This window comes from Fusarium verticillioides, chromosome 5 (genome assembly GCF_000149555.1).
Source record: "Fusarium verticillioides 7600 chromosome 5, whole genome shotgun sequence".
Lineage (NCBI taxonomy): Eukaryota > Fungi > Ascomycota > Sordariomycetes > Hypocreales > Nectriaceae > Fusarium > Fusarium verticillioides.
Window position 1 is genome coordinate 3921699 of NC_031679.1, and position 18402 is coordinate 3940100.

Genomic DNA, 18402 nt, shown 5'->3' on the forward strand with positions numbered 1-18402 from the left:
GAGCCATCTGATTACGGCTACGGAGACATATACAATGGACGGACCGCAATGGACTCGCTGGATTCCTGTATGCACTGTGATAGTTTACTTCCAATTGCGTTTGCTCAGATCACTGTGTTTGTAGCTGGATACCCCCAAAATACGCAAACAATAACAAATGTTGTCTGCAATCCGGAACAACCTCAGCCATCACCTTGCTTGATTTGTTCTCCAATAACCAAGTATCTAGGTGCACATACAGTCGGATTGGGTGGTTTTTGGGCAGTGTACGGATAGCTGTGGCAGGTGAAGCATACCTATGTAGGTAAGCGAGACAATAGCAAAAACAGGGCTAATCGGGCAAGAACATGTGTATTGTAGGTAAACAGTAACACAGAAGAACGCTTTCACTTCACTGACGTTTTAGCTGTAATCTCCCATGCCAGATTGACTCCACTATCCCTGTTTGTATAACGCTAAAACCAAGCATTCAGCTTACAGTTGCGGACACTGTTTGTCGGTGCGGGCAGTTGCTGTTTGTTTGCTAGAAGTCGCGGTCTTGCAAAGTACCTGCCCTGGAAGGTGCGTGAATCACAAACAGAGATTGTTGCCTTGCCACCTGAAAACCGGGCAGCGCTCCTTCCTGTGCAACTACAGCCCGCGACTTTCCTTCTTATCTTCACCACCCCCCGTCCCCGCCCCCGCCTCTTGCTCTCACAACCTCTCCTCTCCGTCCTCATTTCTTTTCATTGCCAGGGATTTCCTATCATTTCACACCTACGATCGCTCTTTATCTTGCATCACCAACAGTGTTCACGGAATAAGGCCGCCGTCACGGATACGATGGATCTTATAGACAGTTCGTTGGACAAGAACTTGGTCAAATGGGTCAAGACTACCCAAGCGACCCTGGCTGAGGCCCAGACGAAGAAGGGTCAGTTTGTTACCGACCACCCTACCAAGGATGCCGTCGAGAAACTCTTCATGGCCCGAGTACTCGGCAAGGCCATTCTCACACCTGGCTTAAACCCGGCTGGCACGTTCGTCCGAATGGCCTGCGGAAGTGACTATTCTTTCCCCGGCTCCAAGCTGATTGAAGACCATTCGGCTATCCCCATCACTACTGTTGAAGGGCCTTATCCACCCTGCGCCATCCCGGAGAAGGACCTTAAGCCAATCAGCATCTCCCAGATGCGTCTCGAAACTCACCATTGGGGATCAAAGGTTCTCCTCCACCAGCTGTCGCTTGTCGACCGTGGTGAGGCTATCATGTTCATCGTCGAGGATCAGGCGGGTACAGCTGTCTTGCTCAAGCTGTATCACCAGCCTTTGGAGAAGGAGATCTCCTGCAACTGGACAATGTTGGACTATCGTGTGTGCATCGTCAAGAACCCTTTTTTTCAGCGCGTTCATGACACCATCACCCCGAATTTCTGTCAGATCCCCCAGTCTTACTACACGCTGAGAGTCGACCACCCGGGCGACATCATTCCCCTGCGCCGTGGCGATGAACGAATCCCAGAGGCATGGAAAGTTAACCCAGACCGAGACGACAAGACCAGTCATGGCTACCGCGATCTCGGCAACAAGGCCTTTGGCAAGAAGGACTGGGCAGCAGCTCATCACTCGTCAGTCGCCCATCCTCCTTCAACTCACTCATCGCTAACATTGTGAACTGCAGGTACTCCCAAGCCCTCGATGTCGCCGAGACTTCCCAAGACAAGCAGCTGGCTCACCTCAACCGCTCCCTCACCAACCTCAAGCTTGGCCGACCCGCCGAAGCACTGCTAGATGTCACCCAGGCTTATGACCCTGAGGCTCCTACCGAGAAGGCTTTGTTCCGTCATGCCATCGCCCTCTATAGACTGAACCGTTTCGAGGATTGCGAAGCCATGCTCATCGACCTCCTGGACAAGTTTCCTGACAACAAGGCGGCCGAGACAACTCTTCTTTCTGTCAAGACACGACTGACAGAGCAGCGCACGGGTAAATACAATTTCAACAAGATGTATAAGACAGCCAAGGCAGCCAAGGGAGCTCCCTTGATTGATTGCGCCACCTACTCGAAGCCTGTCGAGATTCGGGAGTCGCCTGGGCGCGGTCGCGGTCTGTACACCACCAAGGCTGTCAAAGCGGGTGACTTACTCCTCGTTGAGAAGGCTTTTGAGTACTCATTCATTGACGAGACCCGAGTGACGGACCAATGCACTCTCTTGGCCAACTTCAACACCAAGCGCATGACGGCTGGTGCATCCGCGAATCTCTGGCCCAAGGTTGTTCAGAAGCTGTACCATGATCCGGAAGCTCTCTCTGCATTTACCGAGCTACACCATGGAAAATACAAACCGGTAACAGCTACCGAGGGGGACGGACGTCCTGTTGTTGATGCGTAAGTTGACTTGCCCCTGGTTCCCGATGGAACACTCGTTAATCTGGTGTCGCAGCTTCCTTGTCGAGAAGATCCTTTCTCTCAATTCATTCGGTGCCCCACGATCCACTCGCGACTTCTGTGGCAACAACGTCTGGAGCGGCAACCCAGCTCCCGAAGTCTGCGCCTCCACTCGTGAGAGGCCTCTCTTCACCTCCGTCGGTGTCTGGCTTCTCGCCGCCCGCATCAACCATTCTTGTGTCGGCAACTGCCGTCGCTCATTCATCGGCGACATGGCTATCATCCGTGCGGCACGCGATATACCGGTTGGCACCGAGTTAACGATTCCGTACCGCCCATCTACCGACTCGGAATCATACCAGGATGTTCAGAAGGGCTTGGCCAAATGGGGATTCATATGTGATTGCGAACTTTGCAAGGACCGACTCAAGACCACCGAGGCTGTTCGCGTTCGGCGTAAAGAGCTCAGCAAAGAATTGGACAAGCAGGTGCCTTCCGACCAAGAATTCGACCTCGAAAAGGCCACTAAGCTTCTGCGTGTTATTGAGAAGACCTACTCTGGCAAACCCGCCAAGCAGATCCGCTGGTGCATCGCACACCTTTATGCCTACGTTGGAATTCGTTTACGTCAGGATGGAAATTTTGTCCGGGCTGCTGAAATGCTCATCAAGGGCCTCGAAACCATGGGCTTTGTCATTCTAGCAACTCCGCCTGATGACGGTAGTGCCCAGGCTCGTTTTGAAGTCAAGCAGTGGGGAATGATGGAGCATCACATCCCGTGGCTCTTCTTCCAATTGATTGAATGCTACGCCGAGATCAACCCGCACTTGGTGCCTGTCGCTGAGCATTATGCTCAGATAGCGTACTCGATCATTGTTGGTGAGGGGGAGTCGATGTGGGATGTCATGCCTGCTACTGGCAACAAGGCGGAGCGAACCTGATGTTGGAATGCTCTGGTGTGAAGATTGTGTTGATGAACGTCAGGCAAGTGTTGTTAGATAGATATGATCGAGAATCTTGCCATGGTAGATGGAATTGGTCACATTTACCCGGATGTAGTAGTGCCATGAATTGAACCATCACCCAGAAATTTGTCCTCTCGCCGTCAAGCTTAACCAAGTGCCGCGCGCATTGTTCTAGGAGGCTTTCGCCTTTGTCAGCGCACCACCGACTGTTTTTGGAAAGAGCCAATGGTATTCCTCGGTAGCTAGCGCTTATCGGTGAATCAAACTGCTTATACTGAGCATTCACGCATGGTTTTGCTAGCGCGAGTTATCCTCCAGCTCCCATTGCCAATGGCCACAGAGGGCACGATTACATTTGGCGGTATGTCAAATCAGATGACAAGAAAGTCCTAGATGCTACAGAGAGCCATGATCCCGACCGTGTTGTCAACAACTCCCAACTAGGATTCTAGTAGTACCAGTACCTTGACCCGACTCTCAACTACCCCCGTGTACAGAAACAAACTAACTACTTTCTGACACAGCCTCGTATTTGGGAGTGTGATAGAAGACAAAGAAGAAAGAAACAGTATGACAAAAGAAAGTGAAAGGAATTTAGAGGTATAAGGTACGAGTGAGGGGATTTGCATCACTCTACAACACCTCTAACACGATCTAAACTCCAGGACAGAGCAATCTTTGTCTCAGTATTCCCATCCCGATGAGAAGCGGCTCGAACGTCAGCAAAACACACTCCAGGTTTCTTGTGCGTATATGGGAAGCACAGATCGATCTCAGGCCCCATGTCAAAGTCTACTCGCCAATGCCAAGAGGATTCAATTCAAGAGCAACGATCTGACCAACGCCATCTAGGACTTGAACTTTGGCGTGAAACTATTTTTCCTGCCCTCAAGCTAGCTACTTGCGGGCACTTCGAATCGTCCACAAAGAGCTCCAACAGGCTGTATGCCCTTATGTGCGGACGCGGATGAGAGGACCTCAACTTGTCCCTCAATGTTCTCAACCCACACCATCAGATTGCGTAGGTGCTGCTTATAGAGGCCGGTGAAATCGACAACTCGACTCGTGTAGGAAGCTTCGATCTTTTCCCTGGCATGCATGGTCTGCATTGTTGCTGTAGTACAGAGGATAGTGGTCTTCAAGGCTACCTTTGACTTTACGGAACTGGTTGGTCCTTGTACCAATTTGAGTTCTTTACAGCAAGACAAACGAGCTAACGACAAATCATTGAGGAAGTTGAGCGTCGTCAAGGACCTGTCTGGCTTATGGACATCGCGTCCCAAGATAAAGGAACTGTCTACTGCATATTGTCACAAACTATGACGAGAGGTTTAGTATCCCCAAAAAAAATGATTTTAATTTCATCTATCCTATAATAAACAAAACCCTAATCACAAAATCAAAAACAAAAACAAGAAATCAATCGCAAATACCAGAGTTTACTCAGCAGCGATAGCGCCGTCAATACACTTTGTGCCCTCAGCAACCTTGGAGACAAAAGCCCAGCCTCCGTTGCAGATACCCCAAGTAGCCTCAGAGAAGCAGTGCATCATGCCGGACTTGACATCAGAGGGACAGGCCTGGAACTCACCGGACCAAGCGGGAGCGCCGGCTTCGGGCTTGGCTGAGTCGATTGGGGCGGGAGCATCGGTGGGCTGAGCGGGGGTGCTAGGCATTGTGACCATGCTAGAGGGGGCAGCGGGAGCTGAAGGTTGGATTGGGGCAGAGGGCTGTTCGGGAGCGGGTGCAGGGACACTAGGCTGGACAGGAGCCGAAGGCGTAGCTGGGGCACCCTCAGCAGGAGCAGAAGGCTGTTCAGGCGCAGGAGCGGTACCACTAGGTTGAGCGGGAGCAGACTCAGTAGGCTTCTCCGGCCCAGGAGCAGCAGCGTCATCCTTGAAGTTGGGCTCAACACCCTTGGCACAAGTACCCTCACTTCCGGGCGTACCCTGCTCATAAATCTTACCGAAATCGCCGGGTTCAGGGAAGTTGATGACACTTCCACTGGCACCGGTAGTACACTCCCCAGGAATGTTGGCGCGGAACATAGCAGGCAGCGTATCAACGTAGCTGCTATCATCCTTCCCGCCTACGACTTCAATAGGAGAGCAGACCATGTACATCTCGCGATTACCAATCTTGTTAAACCAAGTCCAAGCAAAAGTCGCGGGCCCGTTCTGCATATCCTTCGGGATAGGAATGTTGAACTGCTTAGTACACTCCTTGCCCTTGTCATCACCACACTCCTTACCGTTCTCCCTCCCATGCGGATCCGTACCAGTGGACGCAATGTTACCCTCCGCCTCAGCGGGACACCCGCCGATGATGCTGTAGATGGTATGCCACTTCTTGGGATCCTTGGGGGGTTCCTTTCCGTAGGCGACGCTGAACTGGCATGACCCGCCGCCGTGGACGGCGCTGCCCCAGAACTTGACGAGCTGGGTCTTGCCGGCTGTCACCTTTGTGACCTGCTCGGGGTGCTGGGTGCGGCCTTGGCAGGGGAAGGGGAGGTCCTCGCTGAGGGGCCAGGTTTGGTAGAGGGGTTCTGTGTCGAGGTTGAAGGGGTGGGGTTCTACCATGATGACGTGGGAGGAGACGTGGGTAGCTGCGAGGGCTAGGACGCTTAGGGTTGAGAAGAGAGAAGGCATTTTGGTGGCTGTGGATGATAGTTTTCTGTAGAGTGTTGTGTTGTGTTGTGTATGTTGATGGTTGAGTTATGAAAGTTGGTTGTTGTGTAAGATGCAAGATGCAAGTGTTTGATGGAATGAAGGAGATGAGAGTTGGTAGTTACTTCGTTTCATTATATACTGGAGTCTTTTAGTCACACATCTTGATGTTCTTGGTAACAAAGAATAGTAATATGTCACCGAACAAGATGTTTGTTGCCTGTTGAAATATCAACGTACTGTAATCAATATCCGAAACAAGAACAAAGAATAATCGACTTACATTCAATGTTCACGGTTCACCAAACAGCCTTGTAGTTCACCGGTTCATGACCAATAAATGACAGGGAACAAATGAATAAAGCCTCAATTGGCCATTTGTTTAGACAGTGCTAGAATACCTTGAAGAACTTTATGATAAGGTTGACATGACCTTCAATCAATCATTCTTTTTGCGTCAAAAGGACTTGCGTTTACCTACGCTCGGAGGATCTCAAATGTTTCAACAGTCTCGTCTGCTTACCGTTACATAACTCGATGGATGAATACTCTACGAACCTAGACCTCTTAGTCATTTTCCAATTTCACCTACTATTTCCTTGAGACACGATTATCCCAGGATAGCAGTCAGGGAGTCAGAAGAGCCATGAAACTAAATTACATTACCGAGGTTGAATGGCCTATAAGCCAAAATTCCCCTAAGCCTTTCATTTAGCCTTGAATCTTCTCGCCATGCTTTGAGAGGCTCGATGACTTCAGATATACATGCGTGTCGAAAACAGGCCACACATTAATTGGGCCAAAATACTCGTACAAATTCGCTTTCGGCAACACTCCCACTTGGGCTTGCTTTCGCCTGGGAGGCGAAATGACCTCTATCCTAAGAGATGAAAGACTTAGACTAGTCATCATAAGCTTAGGAAAGATTTTGGTGAGTTTAGGACGAGCTTAGAAGGACATTTGATGAGTTGAGTGAGGCATCTTGCATTAGATCCCGGAACTTTCCTGCTCGCCTTCATCATCCTCATCTCCGCCATCCTCATCACTGTCGTCGTCTTCGCTTTCTGTATCGAAACTTCGGCCCACGTAAGACCCTTCGTGATCCTGGAATTCCCAAGGGTAGCCATCAACATGCCTCCAAAGTGAACGCTCAATAAACTCCCAGCTGTTAATCGGACATCCCGTATCCTCGATCTCGAGGGTACTGTTCTTCCCACAGCCTCGGCAGGGAGCAGGGTCATAGACACCGATCACTACCCCATGTCCAAACCCAAGATTCAGAATTCCTGCATCCTGCATGTCGCGGATCTCTTGCATGGTATCCTCCCACGTTTCGTCGTAGATATCTGGATCTATACAGCAGTATTTGATAACGAGGTTCTCGAGAGTTCCGCTGTGTTGTCGGAGAAAGGAGAGTAGTCCTTGAGGAGCCATCTGGCCACAACTGAACTCAACATTTCGAAGCCGTTTGAAACGGGTACACGGCAACGCACAGATGATCGGCATGCCATGAAGTTCGAGAAGAAGATCCACTAGTTGTGTCAAAGATTCAAGAATAGCGGTGACGTGGCCCTGATGCAGTATTTTGAATCCCTGATCAATATAGAAAACACCTTCTCTCTCTGTGCAGTTACTCAGGACAAGATGGAATTTGGTCAAGTTGCTGAAGAAAGAAGGTAAAAGCTTCGGCAATAGCGGCGAGTGGTTATTGTCGAAGAGCAGAACTGAAAGACCCGGCTGGCATGAAGGGTATACCTTGTCAACGAAGGCACCGATGCGAGGAGAGGCATCACCCCTAAATTCAGTGAGACGTATGCGAGGGCCCACGAGGACTTGGAGAGCCACAGATATAGCACGACCTTCTCGCGCGATCGACCGACAGAATGTGTAGTGCCGTTTCAACCAATTGAAGTTAGTCCAAGCGAATTCAGGTCCTCTCCGATAACCCCAACGATTTCCTGCCTGAAGCTTTGTTAGTGATTGGCGTGTTACAAGGGACATCGTGTCAGAATTCGTCTGATGCGGGAGTCAACCTTCACCATAGAGTGACTGAACTTTCAGTTCAGACGTGTTGTTCCGGCACATCGTATTGACTTACCACTGGGTATCGACCGTCTGGGGTGCGTGTCAAGTGGACTTGCCATTTGGCAGCTGGTAGTCCATATGCCTCGATCAGTATGTCCAGTTCGTCATGCAACCGATCCGGGTGCATCACCTGCGCTTTGTCTTCAAGCTCTTCCTTGAGCTCTGGAGTCACCCAGTCGCATCTTGGCGGGAAAGGAGGTCGTTCTTGCTTGGAGACTCCAAGGCGCCTCCACATCTTGACAACTGGGCTGCTCGACTTTTCACTCTGTGCGCCTTTGAAGATTCCCTCGGAATCATCAGCGGTGCGGTTGCTGATGACGAGGCTTTGTAGTGACTTGAAAAAGGGCAGGGCATGTTTGAGGGCGCTGATGTCGGCATGTCCTCGGCGGTTGATGTGGTGACCTTTGAGAACAGCGTTGTAGAGAGCATGGAATTCTTTGTCTGGTTCATCGGACCAGACCCGTCCTTCATATTCGAAGTCATCTTCCGAGCAATACGCCTTCTTGCAATCGGGCCAGTTTTGAGGGTACGAGGCTACAGTCTTGTAGACATCCCAGTTGGCTAGACGAGGCGACAGGGTTGTATCATCAATCACGAGCTCTTTGACGCCGCCGATGAGAAGAGGGTTGTTTGCAACGAGTCGGAAGACATCGAGATCAAGCTGGTGACATGAGAGGTAGAGCACAGGGTAAAGGTAGGGTGACGCGATGCTGTTGAGTTTGCGGCAAGTTGCACGCGTCGCTTTGAGTGCGTCGCCGGGAAGAAGCTCGACCACAGCGACATGCAGCTCGTCAGGCAACCTGAGAATGTGACACGACTCCATGTTTGAGGGTCGAGACTTGAATTATGGATGTGGAGAAGGATGAAGTGGAAGAGAAGATGAAGGAGTGGGTTCGCATGCGGATGCGGATGAGAGAAGTTGATTTGGTTGCCTGGATGCCTCAGACAAGTGAATCTGGCACTTTCACTGTCACTGACAGCGCCAAACTGTTGTGTAACCTCTGATGTGGGCCGCCTCCCAGTGAACGAACACACTTGGTTAATCCTAAGGCCAACCTATGGTTAGATAATCTTAGTCTAGTTTTGGGGTTCTCATCTAAATCTATTGCGATTTTGAAGAGTTTAGTGGTTGATTAGCCAAGAACCATGGCTGTGGTCTGAAACTCTTCAGAGAAGCAGACAACTAAGGCGACTTATATCAATCACCTCACTAGCGACAAATACAATGGGAGAATTTGAACTGGAAACAGGATCAACGAGGTTCGGCCGAAGTCTTCTGCTTCATCTGGTTCCATAACTCTTTGAGTTTCCCTTCGCTTTCAGCTGATGTGAACCGTACACGTCAAACTCCAGCACCAAGAGATAAACGGATAGATCAAGTGTGGACATGGATGATGCAAAGAGCGCGGAAGGCTGGAGAAAGTTGTCAAGAGCACCTTATAATCTCCAGCGACATCTTACCACTGGTTAAGGTAAGCTAGGTTACACAACGGGTGTCGCAGCTTCATGATCTTAGGCCCTTGGCCGCCTGCTTAACAACACGAGATGAACGATCTGAACATCGGAGAACCTCGTCAAATTAACAGGAATTTGTGACATAAACTTGCGTAATTCTTATGATGATAATTATGGCTTTTCAGAAGATTTACAAATATTAGTCCGCTTTATGATGATGTTACAGAACTCCAAACTAAGAATTAGGGTGTAATCTAAACTCCATACACTGCTGACTACCTATCTTAGTCTAATTTAGGATAAGCCAGTGACCGACCTGATTACATCCTTCCCGCCTCGATCAAAGTTGACGCTACCCACCCATCACTCGCTTGCTTCCTCCTCCCCAGGGTCTCGTTGTTCAACCCACCCTCCATCTCCGTCATATGTCCATCTGACCCCAAGTTCCTTCAAGGACCCATTTCTTCCGCAGCCATTGATCGGTACACCCTTAAACACATTGTCAACGATGGCTTCTTCAAGCTTCAAGATGCCTTCATCGTGAAAATCGGTCAATTCTTCGATCACATACGGCCAGAAGCCGTCCTAGCCATCATCCGGATAGAGACTGCAATGCTCGATGATGAGTGACTTTACTGTGCTACCCTGACGCTCCAGGAACTCGACAAGTGTGTCTGGGTGTAAGTGACCGCAGCTGAAGTGCACACAGCGCAGTCATGGGAAGGTCATGTCAGGGAGGGCCGAAAAGACAGGCAATCCGTGAAGCTCAAGGTAGAGCTCTTCTAACTGAGGCATAGATGAAAGTGTGTGGGAGACGCGGCCCTCTTTGAGGATCCACTCGGCAAACCTGTGGTTCTCACAACTGTTGAGAACGAGGCGAAACTTGGTGATATTCTTCGCCGACGCGAAACCAGTCGCAAGTCGTTTAACGAACGGGGACTGCTTGTCGAATAAGGTGATTGGGAGGCCGGGCTGGCAATAGTTCACCAGGGTGTCGTGAGACGCATCAACACGAAATTCGGTGAGCTGGGACTGTAGTTTGGGCTCTTCAAGGACCAAAAGCGCAAGATGCATGACTCTTGCCTCTCGAACCAAGGCGAAGAGCTCGGAGCTGGGGGCCGCGTACTGGTATTCGGTCTTTTCGAATTTTTCCGTTTTCTATTCGCCAAATTCGGTGTCGCCCTGTAACGCATCAGTGAGAGCCTCTCAGAAGAACAAGAACAGGCGAAGAGATGATGCATCGGCATGTATTGCCAGAATTGGGAGATGGAGGTGAACTTACGACAAAACTCATTTCCGAGAAGAAGTCTTCACTCCCAAGTGTGAAGTAATAGAGATTCGACATGATGTCGCTGAGATGCTCCATGAACCAGTCCAGTGTGTTCACTCGGGACCTGTCCCGTATACCCAACCCGCTGGCCTACCAATCGCATCTCGGGGCAAGAGGAGCAATCTGGCCGTGTTCCGCTTGAAACCGCCTCCACTTCCGCACCACAGGGCTTGCTGAAACGCGACTCTGGGCGCCCTCAGAGAAGTCATCGATGGCATTTCGGTTGGAGACAACAAGGCGCTCGAGTTTCTTGAAATGGGGAAGTGCTTCCTTCAGTGCTTTGACGTCAGCGTGAGCCAGGCGGTTGTCGTGATGCCACATGGCGGTCATTCTGAAGAGTTCCCATCCCTCTCTGGTAGGGACTACTTTCGAGGGTTCGTCTCTCATGTAATAAAGATCGAGAGTGTCACCGGGGTACAGCTGAAGATGAGAACGTCGGCCCTCTGGGTGTTCGGGAAGGGTGACTATTCTCTGGTAGCTGCGCCAGTCGGGTATGGTGTCCGGAAGAGGGACGGTGGTGTCGTCGATGACCAGTTCGCGAACGCCACCGATGAGAAGAGGGTTTTCTGAAACCATCTCAAAGACGTTGAGATCAAGCTGGTGGCAGGAGAGATACAAGACAGGGAAAAGGCATGGCGACGCGATTCGGTTCAGTCGCCTGCAGCTTTTGCGGACAGCCTTGATGGCACTTCCCGGGAGGCGCTCGACGATATGGTCGATGAGCTCGTCCGGGCAGTCGAGTAAGCTGACAGGCGCCATCTTGCCTTGACGACTGGGCGGGCTGCGAGTGTTGAGTGCGCGGCCGTCAGATGCGATGAGGTTGGAGAGAAATTCTTTGATGCGGAGGAGGAAGAGAACTCTTGTGGTGAGGGCGGGTCACTGTGCTGTTTTGTTGTGTAACCCCGGAATGCGGACCTTATATTCCAGTCCCTGTCATTGCATTTGCACTGGCACTGGCAGTGCCTTGCAGTGACATTTCTACACATGTTTGGATGTCCATTCTGTCTAATAATCTGGTCCCTCCTCAACCCCAACTTCTCTTTTTCTTCCTCTCTTCACCACCGAAGCAAAATTGGCTCCCAACCTACTCAGCTGTCTTGACGAGGTCATCGACCACATCGTCAAATGCTTCCGAATGTCAAGGCCACTCGCGAGACCTGCAAGAGACTCAACCGCATTTCCTCGCCGTATCTGTTTCTCGTTCTCTACATTTAATGTCATCAACTCGACCTCGATGACTTTCGCATAGTCGCTATAAATCCGCTTCTTATCGGTGGTGTTCGTGAACTCGTCATCGATGACACCACTCTCCCTGTCTCGATTCCAGACTGGCCGACCTACCAGAAGGTGCTAAGTCTCCCAGACCCCTCAGAGAACCGCCGATCTTTCCTTGAGCTGGCGGCATCTCAACACTGGTCAGATTGGCAAGACTGTGATGAGCCCAAGGAGCATTGGAAGCTCTTCTAGGTTCTCTCTGCCGGAATAAGCTCTCAGCCACAAGCCTCAACTGCAAATAACACTTCTAGCCCACAACTTAGACATCGATACTACGATGAATGACTAATGGCTACAGCATAAAGCTAATATGATATGAACCTAAATGATGACTCCTTGGCCGGCCTTTTGGAAGCTCTTCAATAGCATTCAAAAGGGTCATCATGAGAATCGCCTTGCCCGCGCAGACTACCACGCTCTTAAGCAGGCACTACCCCATCTGAAGCGCCTTGAGAGTCTTGTCCTCACTAATCGCACTGCTAATGATGGTATTGATAATGGCTTCCAACAGGGCGCTCAAAGCCTTGAGTCGTCTAGTCCTGTCTTCAAATTTTGGAGGCGATTTGAATCCAAGACGTACTATCCGGTGTCTTTCGCTCCGAGATGTGACTGGGTGCCGACTAGCAAAAGCCTCCTAGACAAAACACCGATCTACGGGATAGATTGTTTGGACGATCGATTGACCGACGACATCACGCCATGCGGAGTACCAAATACCCTGGCAGGCTCACCTGCCTTCAAAGAACTTGTCAGTAAAAGGTTCTTCGATAAGGAAATCAATGTACGTTGTCTAAATTTTCTCCATTCCCATTTCTTTCTGTAATATGTCTTTTGTTTTTCTGTGACTGACTGCCAGACTCAGGGTCGCCAAGATTTGACCTACTGGGAATCTTTCTTGTATGAGCGTGCCGAACGCCTAGAAAGAGCTAGCACATACAAAATCTTTATTCTGGCAAGGGAGGCCAGGGTGCTACACCTTGCTCTCTTAGTCCTTGAAGATCAAACAATGCAGTCTCTACTTACAGAGTTTAGAGTCGATGCATCTTGCGACATGCTTAGCATAGACTGCTCGCCCGGTCTAGCTATCACCCTGTTCGCCAAACAGTCACCATTTCCTACCCGACTAGCCAAAGGGTTCAGCGCCACGAACATAACAAAGTTCAATCTGACTCTTGGAACCGGTGCTCCGCTTGATGTTGGCGTTGGGGAGGCCTTCGCACCATCTTCGAATCCATGCCGCAGCTTGAGGAGCTGTTCTTCGAGCCTCATGACATACACCACTTTTCCGCCATCCCAACAGAAAAGACTCTCCCAAGACTACGCAAGATCACATTCAACTGCGGATTAATGCGCTTGGAACAATTGTTCAAATTCGTTCGATCCCATGGTGCGACATTGAAGTCACTTGTTGTCGAGCACTGCAAAATCGCGCTGGAGCCTGAGAACGAACCTCAAGACATGTTACCCATGCTCATCTCTGAGCTGCGTTCTCTCCACCCTGATGGCGCACTAAAGCTTGAAAACGGCCTAGTCAGCGAACTGTTCCATGGCGCTGTGCCACAAACCTGTTGTGCGAAATTGTACGGATTCAGAGATGAGTACAACGTCACTTGGGACTATGAGGGAAACGGAGTGTGGGAACGACGAGAAGAAGTAGACTCGGAAGATGATCTATAACTTGAGATGGGTAAGAAAAAGGATATGAGGATAAATCACGTTCTATGTATTGGGGGTGGCGCCCTCAAGCTAGAAAAAGGCTTAATCAGAGAACTGATCCATGACACTGTGCCCCTAATCTTCAAATAAGAGATTTCACCAGTGCAAAGATGCAAAGTGTTATATTAGCTGCTACATAATCCAGCCACGATATTTATTTCAAATCTAGACAAGACCGAGTCTTGCAAGCCGGTCCACAACGTCTCTTGAAAACCTGACTTGTTCGTTCTCTTGATCTACTCGCTCAGCATAGTAGTCGCAAGTGCCCAGCCTGCATACATAATGCAATCTACCAGGACTACCGCCGTTCTCGCCGGTGACCTGAGCTTTGCTGGACTCGCTGCAGTAGCATGGTGGATTATCTGGGCTGTTGCCTCTTAAGTCTGCAAAGCCCAAGAACTTTTGACAGTTTGTACATTTATGGTATGGCCGACCTGCGTTGCCGTTTCTATTCGATGACCGTGTGACAAGGCGTCGGCTGCGATTGTTGCAGACGAAACAGACTGGGGGAAGCGACGGCGCAGGAGCGAGGGGAATGTTGAAAGTGTTGGACGTTAGAGCATCCTGTCTGCCGAGTTAGTAGAGTTAGACCACTGTGGAAGTTGAGAAGGACCCTCATACCATGATGGAAGTATAACTTCATGTGTTGGCCGGCTATGATGAACTGGCAGAACATGGAACGAGGGGTTTATATGGACCGTTGGAGGCCGACCAGGCTCTGCCACCGGACAGTAATGTGACACGAGAGCCCTGTCCATGTAAGGTGTTTGACATTTCACAAAATGATTGGACGTGTTTGTCCAATAGAAAATCCGAAAGAGGCCTCAACAAAAGTAGGAGGCCTACCGCCCCAAACCCCGCACATAGAGGAAAAGAGAAGATTAACGAATTCATAAGTCTCATCCTTTAAGTATCCGCACAGCTCTGAGCCTACAGAACTCTCAGAACCAACATTGAGTCTATCTTGAACAGGTCATCAAGCACCAGTATGGAGGCTATCCACCCGACAACATGCGCCAGCTGCGGGATACAGGCAACCATGCGGTGCGCTGGATGCACAGATGCGCCGGATTACGATCCTGGAGACTCCACGACAGTTGTTTACTGCGATCGAGATTGTCAAAAGAAGCACTGGAGTGAGCATAAAAGCCGTTGCCGTGTCATGAAGCAACGTAAAATATTGCTGAGGGCAGCCACCATCCTTCGATCAGCATTGTTGACCTATCGAGAGATTCGATATGATATCGACCTCACAAATATCGAAGCTAAGGATGAGATGCTCTATCTTTACCAGAACCAAAGAGCTGCCACCTCTCGTGTCAAATGGGGATCTTTTCCAGACCATTTAACCTCCAATGTCCAGCACAGGGAGGCAGCTCTCACTATCAACCAGTGCACGATGGCCACCGCGTTATTGAGTCGTCTTACCAGCAAGCTTCTCGCAGGTGGGTTACTTTAGTTCAGAACAAAACGTTGTGATGCCTTTCTTACATTTGCCAGGAGTACACTCGAATGCCCAGGTATTGGACATCAAAATCGGAAAACCACTTCTGCCACCAAAGCTGATTCCTGGCCCCGACTTAAGCAACTGCCTCCATACGGTGATTAAGGTTGGGCTGTTATCTTCGACCGAGTCGTGGGTAATTGACACGGCAGGGTGCCAATATGGATTCCGAGAGGTTCTGGCTCCGTCTAACAAGTACATTGCAGACAAGGCCTGCCGAGTAGAAGGCGCGCCCACGCCCTACAATTGGACCGAAACGAAAGACCTGGACTATTTCTCTACCCTGCCTCTCATGAACAGCTCACGAGCCCAAAAGCAGGACCGAGAGGTGGAGCGAAAGGCTCGGTTGCACTTTGCCGACTTCGTTGACAGACATGTCAATGTCAATATACTAGATGGTTCTGCTTCGGAATTTAGCAATAAGGTCGCCAGTCTGGTTGAGAGATTGAGAATACATATGCTGAGCTTTGCGGAGTCTCAAAATGGAACTCGGGCATGATTCTCATGCTCCTATACAGGCTCCGGATTGCCTCAAAATAGAATATTAGATCGGGAAGTCAATGTGTGTATGTGTCTCAAATGAGCTACCTTTCTGGATGTTACTTTCGGCGTATTTGCTTTACCTATCAGCCCTTGTTTATCTGCTTCGCCTATCTGTTCTTTACTAGTAGCTTCCAGATTCAGAAAAGTGCAGAACCTCCAAGTTTCACTGCCTTGTCTTGTGACCGTGCTCAGTGCTGTTGGTTGTTGTGTTGTTGGTTGTGGTTGTCCCACTTTTGCATGCAGCTAGGTAAATCAGGAAACACATCACTCGGCAGGAAACAGGGAGTAGGTTCAGAACAGGTATTTTAATAAGCCATAGAAGCTGCTCTTTCTCAATATCTATATATATATATATATATATATATATAAAGGCTTGGAAGCTTTGCCTACTGTAAACATGACTTTGATAGTTTTGTGATAGGTCGCTTAGTTAACTCTTCCTCCCCCTTAGACTAGTCAAGTAAGATTAAAATTTACCCCAATAGATAAGGAGGGAGCTGGGCCGCAGCTAACCCTTTCCTGGATTACTACTGCATGACGACGGAGATGGCGATACTGATTAATCTCAACATCCATGTCAGTGTTGGCTCGGACTTTCGGGTCACGAATGCCATATATGGAGGCCATGTGCTTCGCACACGCGCAGCTGCTCCTGTTTTTTCAGGCTGCAAGGGAGAATATTCCCTCTGGTCAGTACTATTGAATTCGACTTTCAGGAAGAAGCCCGCCCTGAACTACAGCAAGATTGCTTCTAGAACTGTTCATTCTGCTACCAGCGCAGAGAACCACCCGGATTTTATGCAATGAGTCTCCTGACAACGGCTGGTCTAGTGCTTACTCTGCTCGCTCCTTTGGCATCTTGTTACTCCAAGTTTGCCCGTCCTCCGGAATGGGACGCAGAGCAAGATGCCGATAGAGACATGGTACTCAATCAACACTACGACACAGGAGATAAGATTCCGATTCTCTATGAGACAAATCTGAAAAAGACCGAACTCTGGATTTGGCAAGTCCTGGACGACATCGATGCTGGGGCCCAAATAGAAGGTAGGCTATGAAAGTCTGGTTCCAATATCGGTTTACTGACTTCACAACAGGAACAGGAACTTATTGGCAGGCTCAATACGACATCGCAGGTGCATTAAGCAACAATGAGGACTCAGTTTATTATTTCCAATTATATGAACCTGACGATAAAGCTCAACTTGCTAGATCCCAGTATGTCAATGTTAGCGCGCCGATGAGCGAGACGCCCATAAGTGTATCAGCACCTGCGTCTAAGATCTCGACATTCTCGACAGAAGTATCTACACTTCAAACATCGACAACCTTAGCCGGCAACACCAATACTGTGCCAACCGATTCGTCCTCGAGCGATGAAACCGATCCCTCGTCAGAAACAAATTCACGCCCTGGCCTATCTTCGGCAGCGACTGGAGGCGTGGCTGCTGGTGCAGCTATCGGTGGACTTTTGATCGTTGGAGGCATTGGATGGCTGACTTGGAGGTGGCTGGCGAGGAAGAAGCAAGATAGGCCAATTTCTGAACTTCCTGCTGATCTTCCTCAACAGAATCAGCCTGATCCTCCTCAGACCAAGGCGGAGCTGACAGGAGACCCTGTCACATATCCTCCAAGCTATGCAACAAGCCCGTCGGGAATCCACGAGGTACCATAAGCAACGGTCCAAGGCGGTAATTTTGTATGTGAATTAAGTCTTGGGAGTATGAACAAATGCTTGGTTAATATTTAATGAGTGTCACAAGAAGCCGTCAGAAATACAATGTGCATGCGTGATAGAAGGCTGCAGAATCGTCATAAAACATGGTGGCTGGAATATTCCCATACCGCATTTATACGAGCCTGAGGCAGAGGGGCATAACGTATCCTAGTGCAGTATCAGGGCTTGAGGATGAGATGATAATCATTGGAAATAGTCTCTTCTCCCGTTTTGAAATACAGACAACGATATAATAATGCTCGTCTTAATCAATCTGGCTGCCGTCCTCCGACTATCTGATGTTTTTCCTTAATCCCGTCGTTGTATTCAGTGCAGATAGAGGATGTTAGCCAGATTTGACAGTAAAACTGCCGAAGACAATATCGGGATCTGGGTGACGATATTGCACTGGGTCTTGAAATGACTATCACTGATCAATGACCCTACCAAATTAGTGACCTGTGTGATTTGGTAGCTGCGTTGCAAGTAGATTATATACTACCTAATACCAGTTGGTAAAGTGAGATTTGATCATTTTTACCAGTGTCACCTGTGAATTTGGATACGAGAACTAGTAGCCAGTATTGACAATGCTGATGATCACACGGGGTCAATGCAGGTAGAACAAGGGGCATCATTGTGTTTTTGTTTATTCCTATATGGGACCATGCTTTCGTGGAAGCTGAGGAAGTCTATCTCAGGTGTGACACTTTGCTCTAAAATCACAAAGAGAACAACAACCATCAAGATGACGGAATCAGACAATGTGCCCATGATC

General features: G+C 49.4%; 10 protein-coding genes across 10 annotated transcripts; 4 read left to right on the forward strand and 6 right to left on the reverse strand.

The window, feature by feature from the left end:
• Nucleotides 1–822: 822 nt before the first annotated feature.
• FVEG_09331 (hypothetical protein) lies at nt 823–3309 on the forward strand (the record flags this gene model as incomplete). Its single annotated transcript, XM_018898324.1, has 3 exons — nt 823–1607; nt 1661–2368; nt 2424–3309. 3 exons carry the CDS (start codon nt 823–825, stop codon nt 3307–3309), a joined length of 2379 nt encoding a protein of 792 aa, XP_018756184.1.
• A 917-nt stretch (nt 3310–4226) lies between these two features.
• On the reverse strand, nt 4227–4442 carry FVEG_16561 (hypothetical protein; the record flags this gene model as incomplete). Its single annotated transcript, XM_018905809.1, has 1 exon — nt 4227–4442. One exon carries the CDS (start codon nt 4440–4442, stop codon nt 4227–4229), a length of 216 nt encoding a protein of 71 aa, XP_018756185.1.
• Nucleotides 4443–4772: 330 nt separating this feature from the next.
• FVEG_09332 (hypothetical protein) lies at nt 4773–5981 on the reverse strand (the record flags this gene model as incomplete). The annotated part of the gene is made up of 1 exon (XM_018898325.1): nt 4773–5981. One exon carries the CDS (start codon nt 5979–5981, stop codon nt 4773–4775), a length of 1209 nt encoding a protein of 402 aa, XP_018756186.1.
• Nucleotides 5982–6986: 1005 nt separating this feature from the next.
• Nucleotides 6987–8907, reverse strand: FVEG_16562 (hypothetical protein; the record flags this gene model as incomplete). The annotated part of the gene is made up of 2 exons (XM_018905810.1): nt 6987–7961; nt 8098–8907. 2 exons carry the CDS (start codon nt 8905–8907, stop codon nt 6987–6989), a joined length of 1785 nt encoding a protein of 594 aa, XP_018756187.1.
• A 1346-nt stretch (nt 8908–10253) lies between these two features.
• Nucleotides 10254–10884, reverse strand: FVEG_16563 (hypothetical protein; the record flags this gene model as incomplete). The annotated part of the gene is made up of 2 exons (XM_018905811.1): nt 10254–10697; nt 10822–10884. 2 exons carry the CDS (start codon nt 10882–10884, stop codon nt 10254–10256), a joined length of 507 nt encoding a protein of 168 aa, XP_018756188.1.
• A 75-nt stretch (nt 10885–10959) lies between these two features.
• FVEG_09335 (hypothetical protein) lies at nt 10960–11628 on the reverse strand (the record flags this gene model as incomplete). Its single annotated transcript, XM_018898326.1, has 1 exon — nt 10960–11628. The coding sequence occupies one exon, from the start codon at nt 11626–11628 to the stop codon at nt 10960–10962; it is 669 nt and encodes a 222-aa protein (XP_018756189.1).
• An 844-nt stretch (nt 11629–12472) lies between these two features.
• FVEG_16564 (hypothetical protein) lies at nt 12473–13821 on the forward strand (the record flags this gene model as incomplete). Its single annotated transcript, XM_018905812.1, has 3 exons — nt 12473–12925; nt 13007–13339; nt 13387–13821. The coding sequence occupies 3 exons, from the start codon at nt 12473–12475 to the stop codon at nt 13819–13821; spliced, it is 1221 nt and encodes a 406-aa protein (XP_018756190.1).
• Nucleotides 13822–14096: 275 nt separating this feature from the next.
• FVEG_09337 (hypothetical protein) lies at nt 14097–14484 on the reverse strand (the record flags this gene model as incomplete). The annotated part of the gene is made up of 3 exons (XM_018898327.1): nt 14097–14227; nt 14277–14424; nt 14482–14484. 3 exons carry the CDS (start codon nt 14482–14484, stop codon nt 14097–14099), a joined length of 282 nt encoding a protein of 93 aa, XP_018756191.1.
• Nucleotides 14485–14848: 364 nt separating this feature from the next.
• FVEG_09338 (hypothetical protein) lies at nt 14849–15863 on the forward strand (the record flags this gene model as incomplete). The annotated part of the gene is made up of 2 exons (XM_018898328.1): nt 14849–15305; nt 15361–15863. The coding sequence occupies 2 exons, from the start codon at nt 14849–14851 to the stop codon at nt 15861–15863; spliced, it is 960 nt and encodes a 319-aa protein (XP_018756192.1).
• A 705-nt stretch (nt 15864–16568) lies between these two features.
• Nucleotides 16569–17917, forward strand: FVEG_09339 (hypothetical protein). Its single transcript, XM_018898329.1, has 2 exons — nt 16569–16954; nt 17005–17917. Exons 1-2 carry the CDS (start codon nt 16711–16713, stop codon nt 17580–17582), a joined length of 822 nt encoding a protein of 273 aa, XP_018756193.1. The 5' UTR covers nt 16569–16710; the 3' UTR covers nt 17583–17917.
• Nucleotides 17918–18402: the final 485 nt, after the last annotated feature.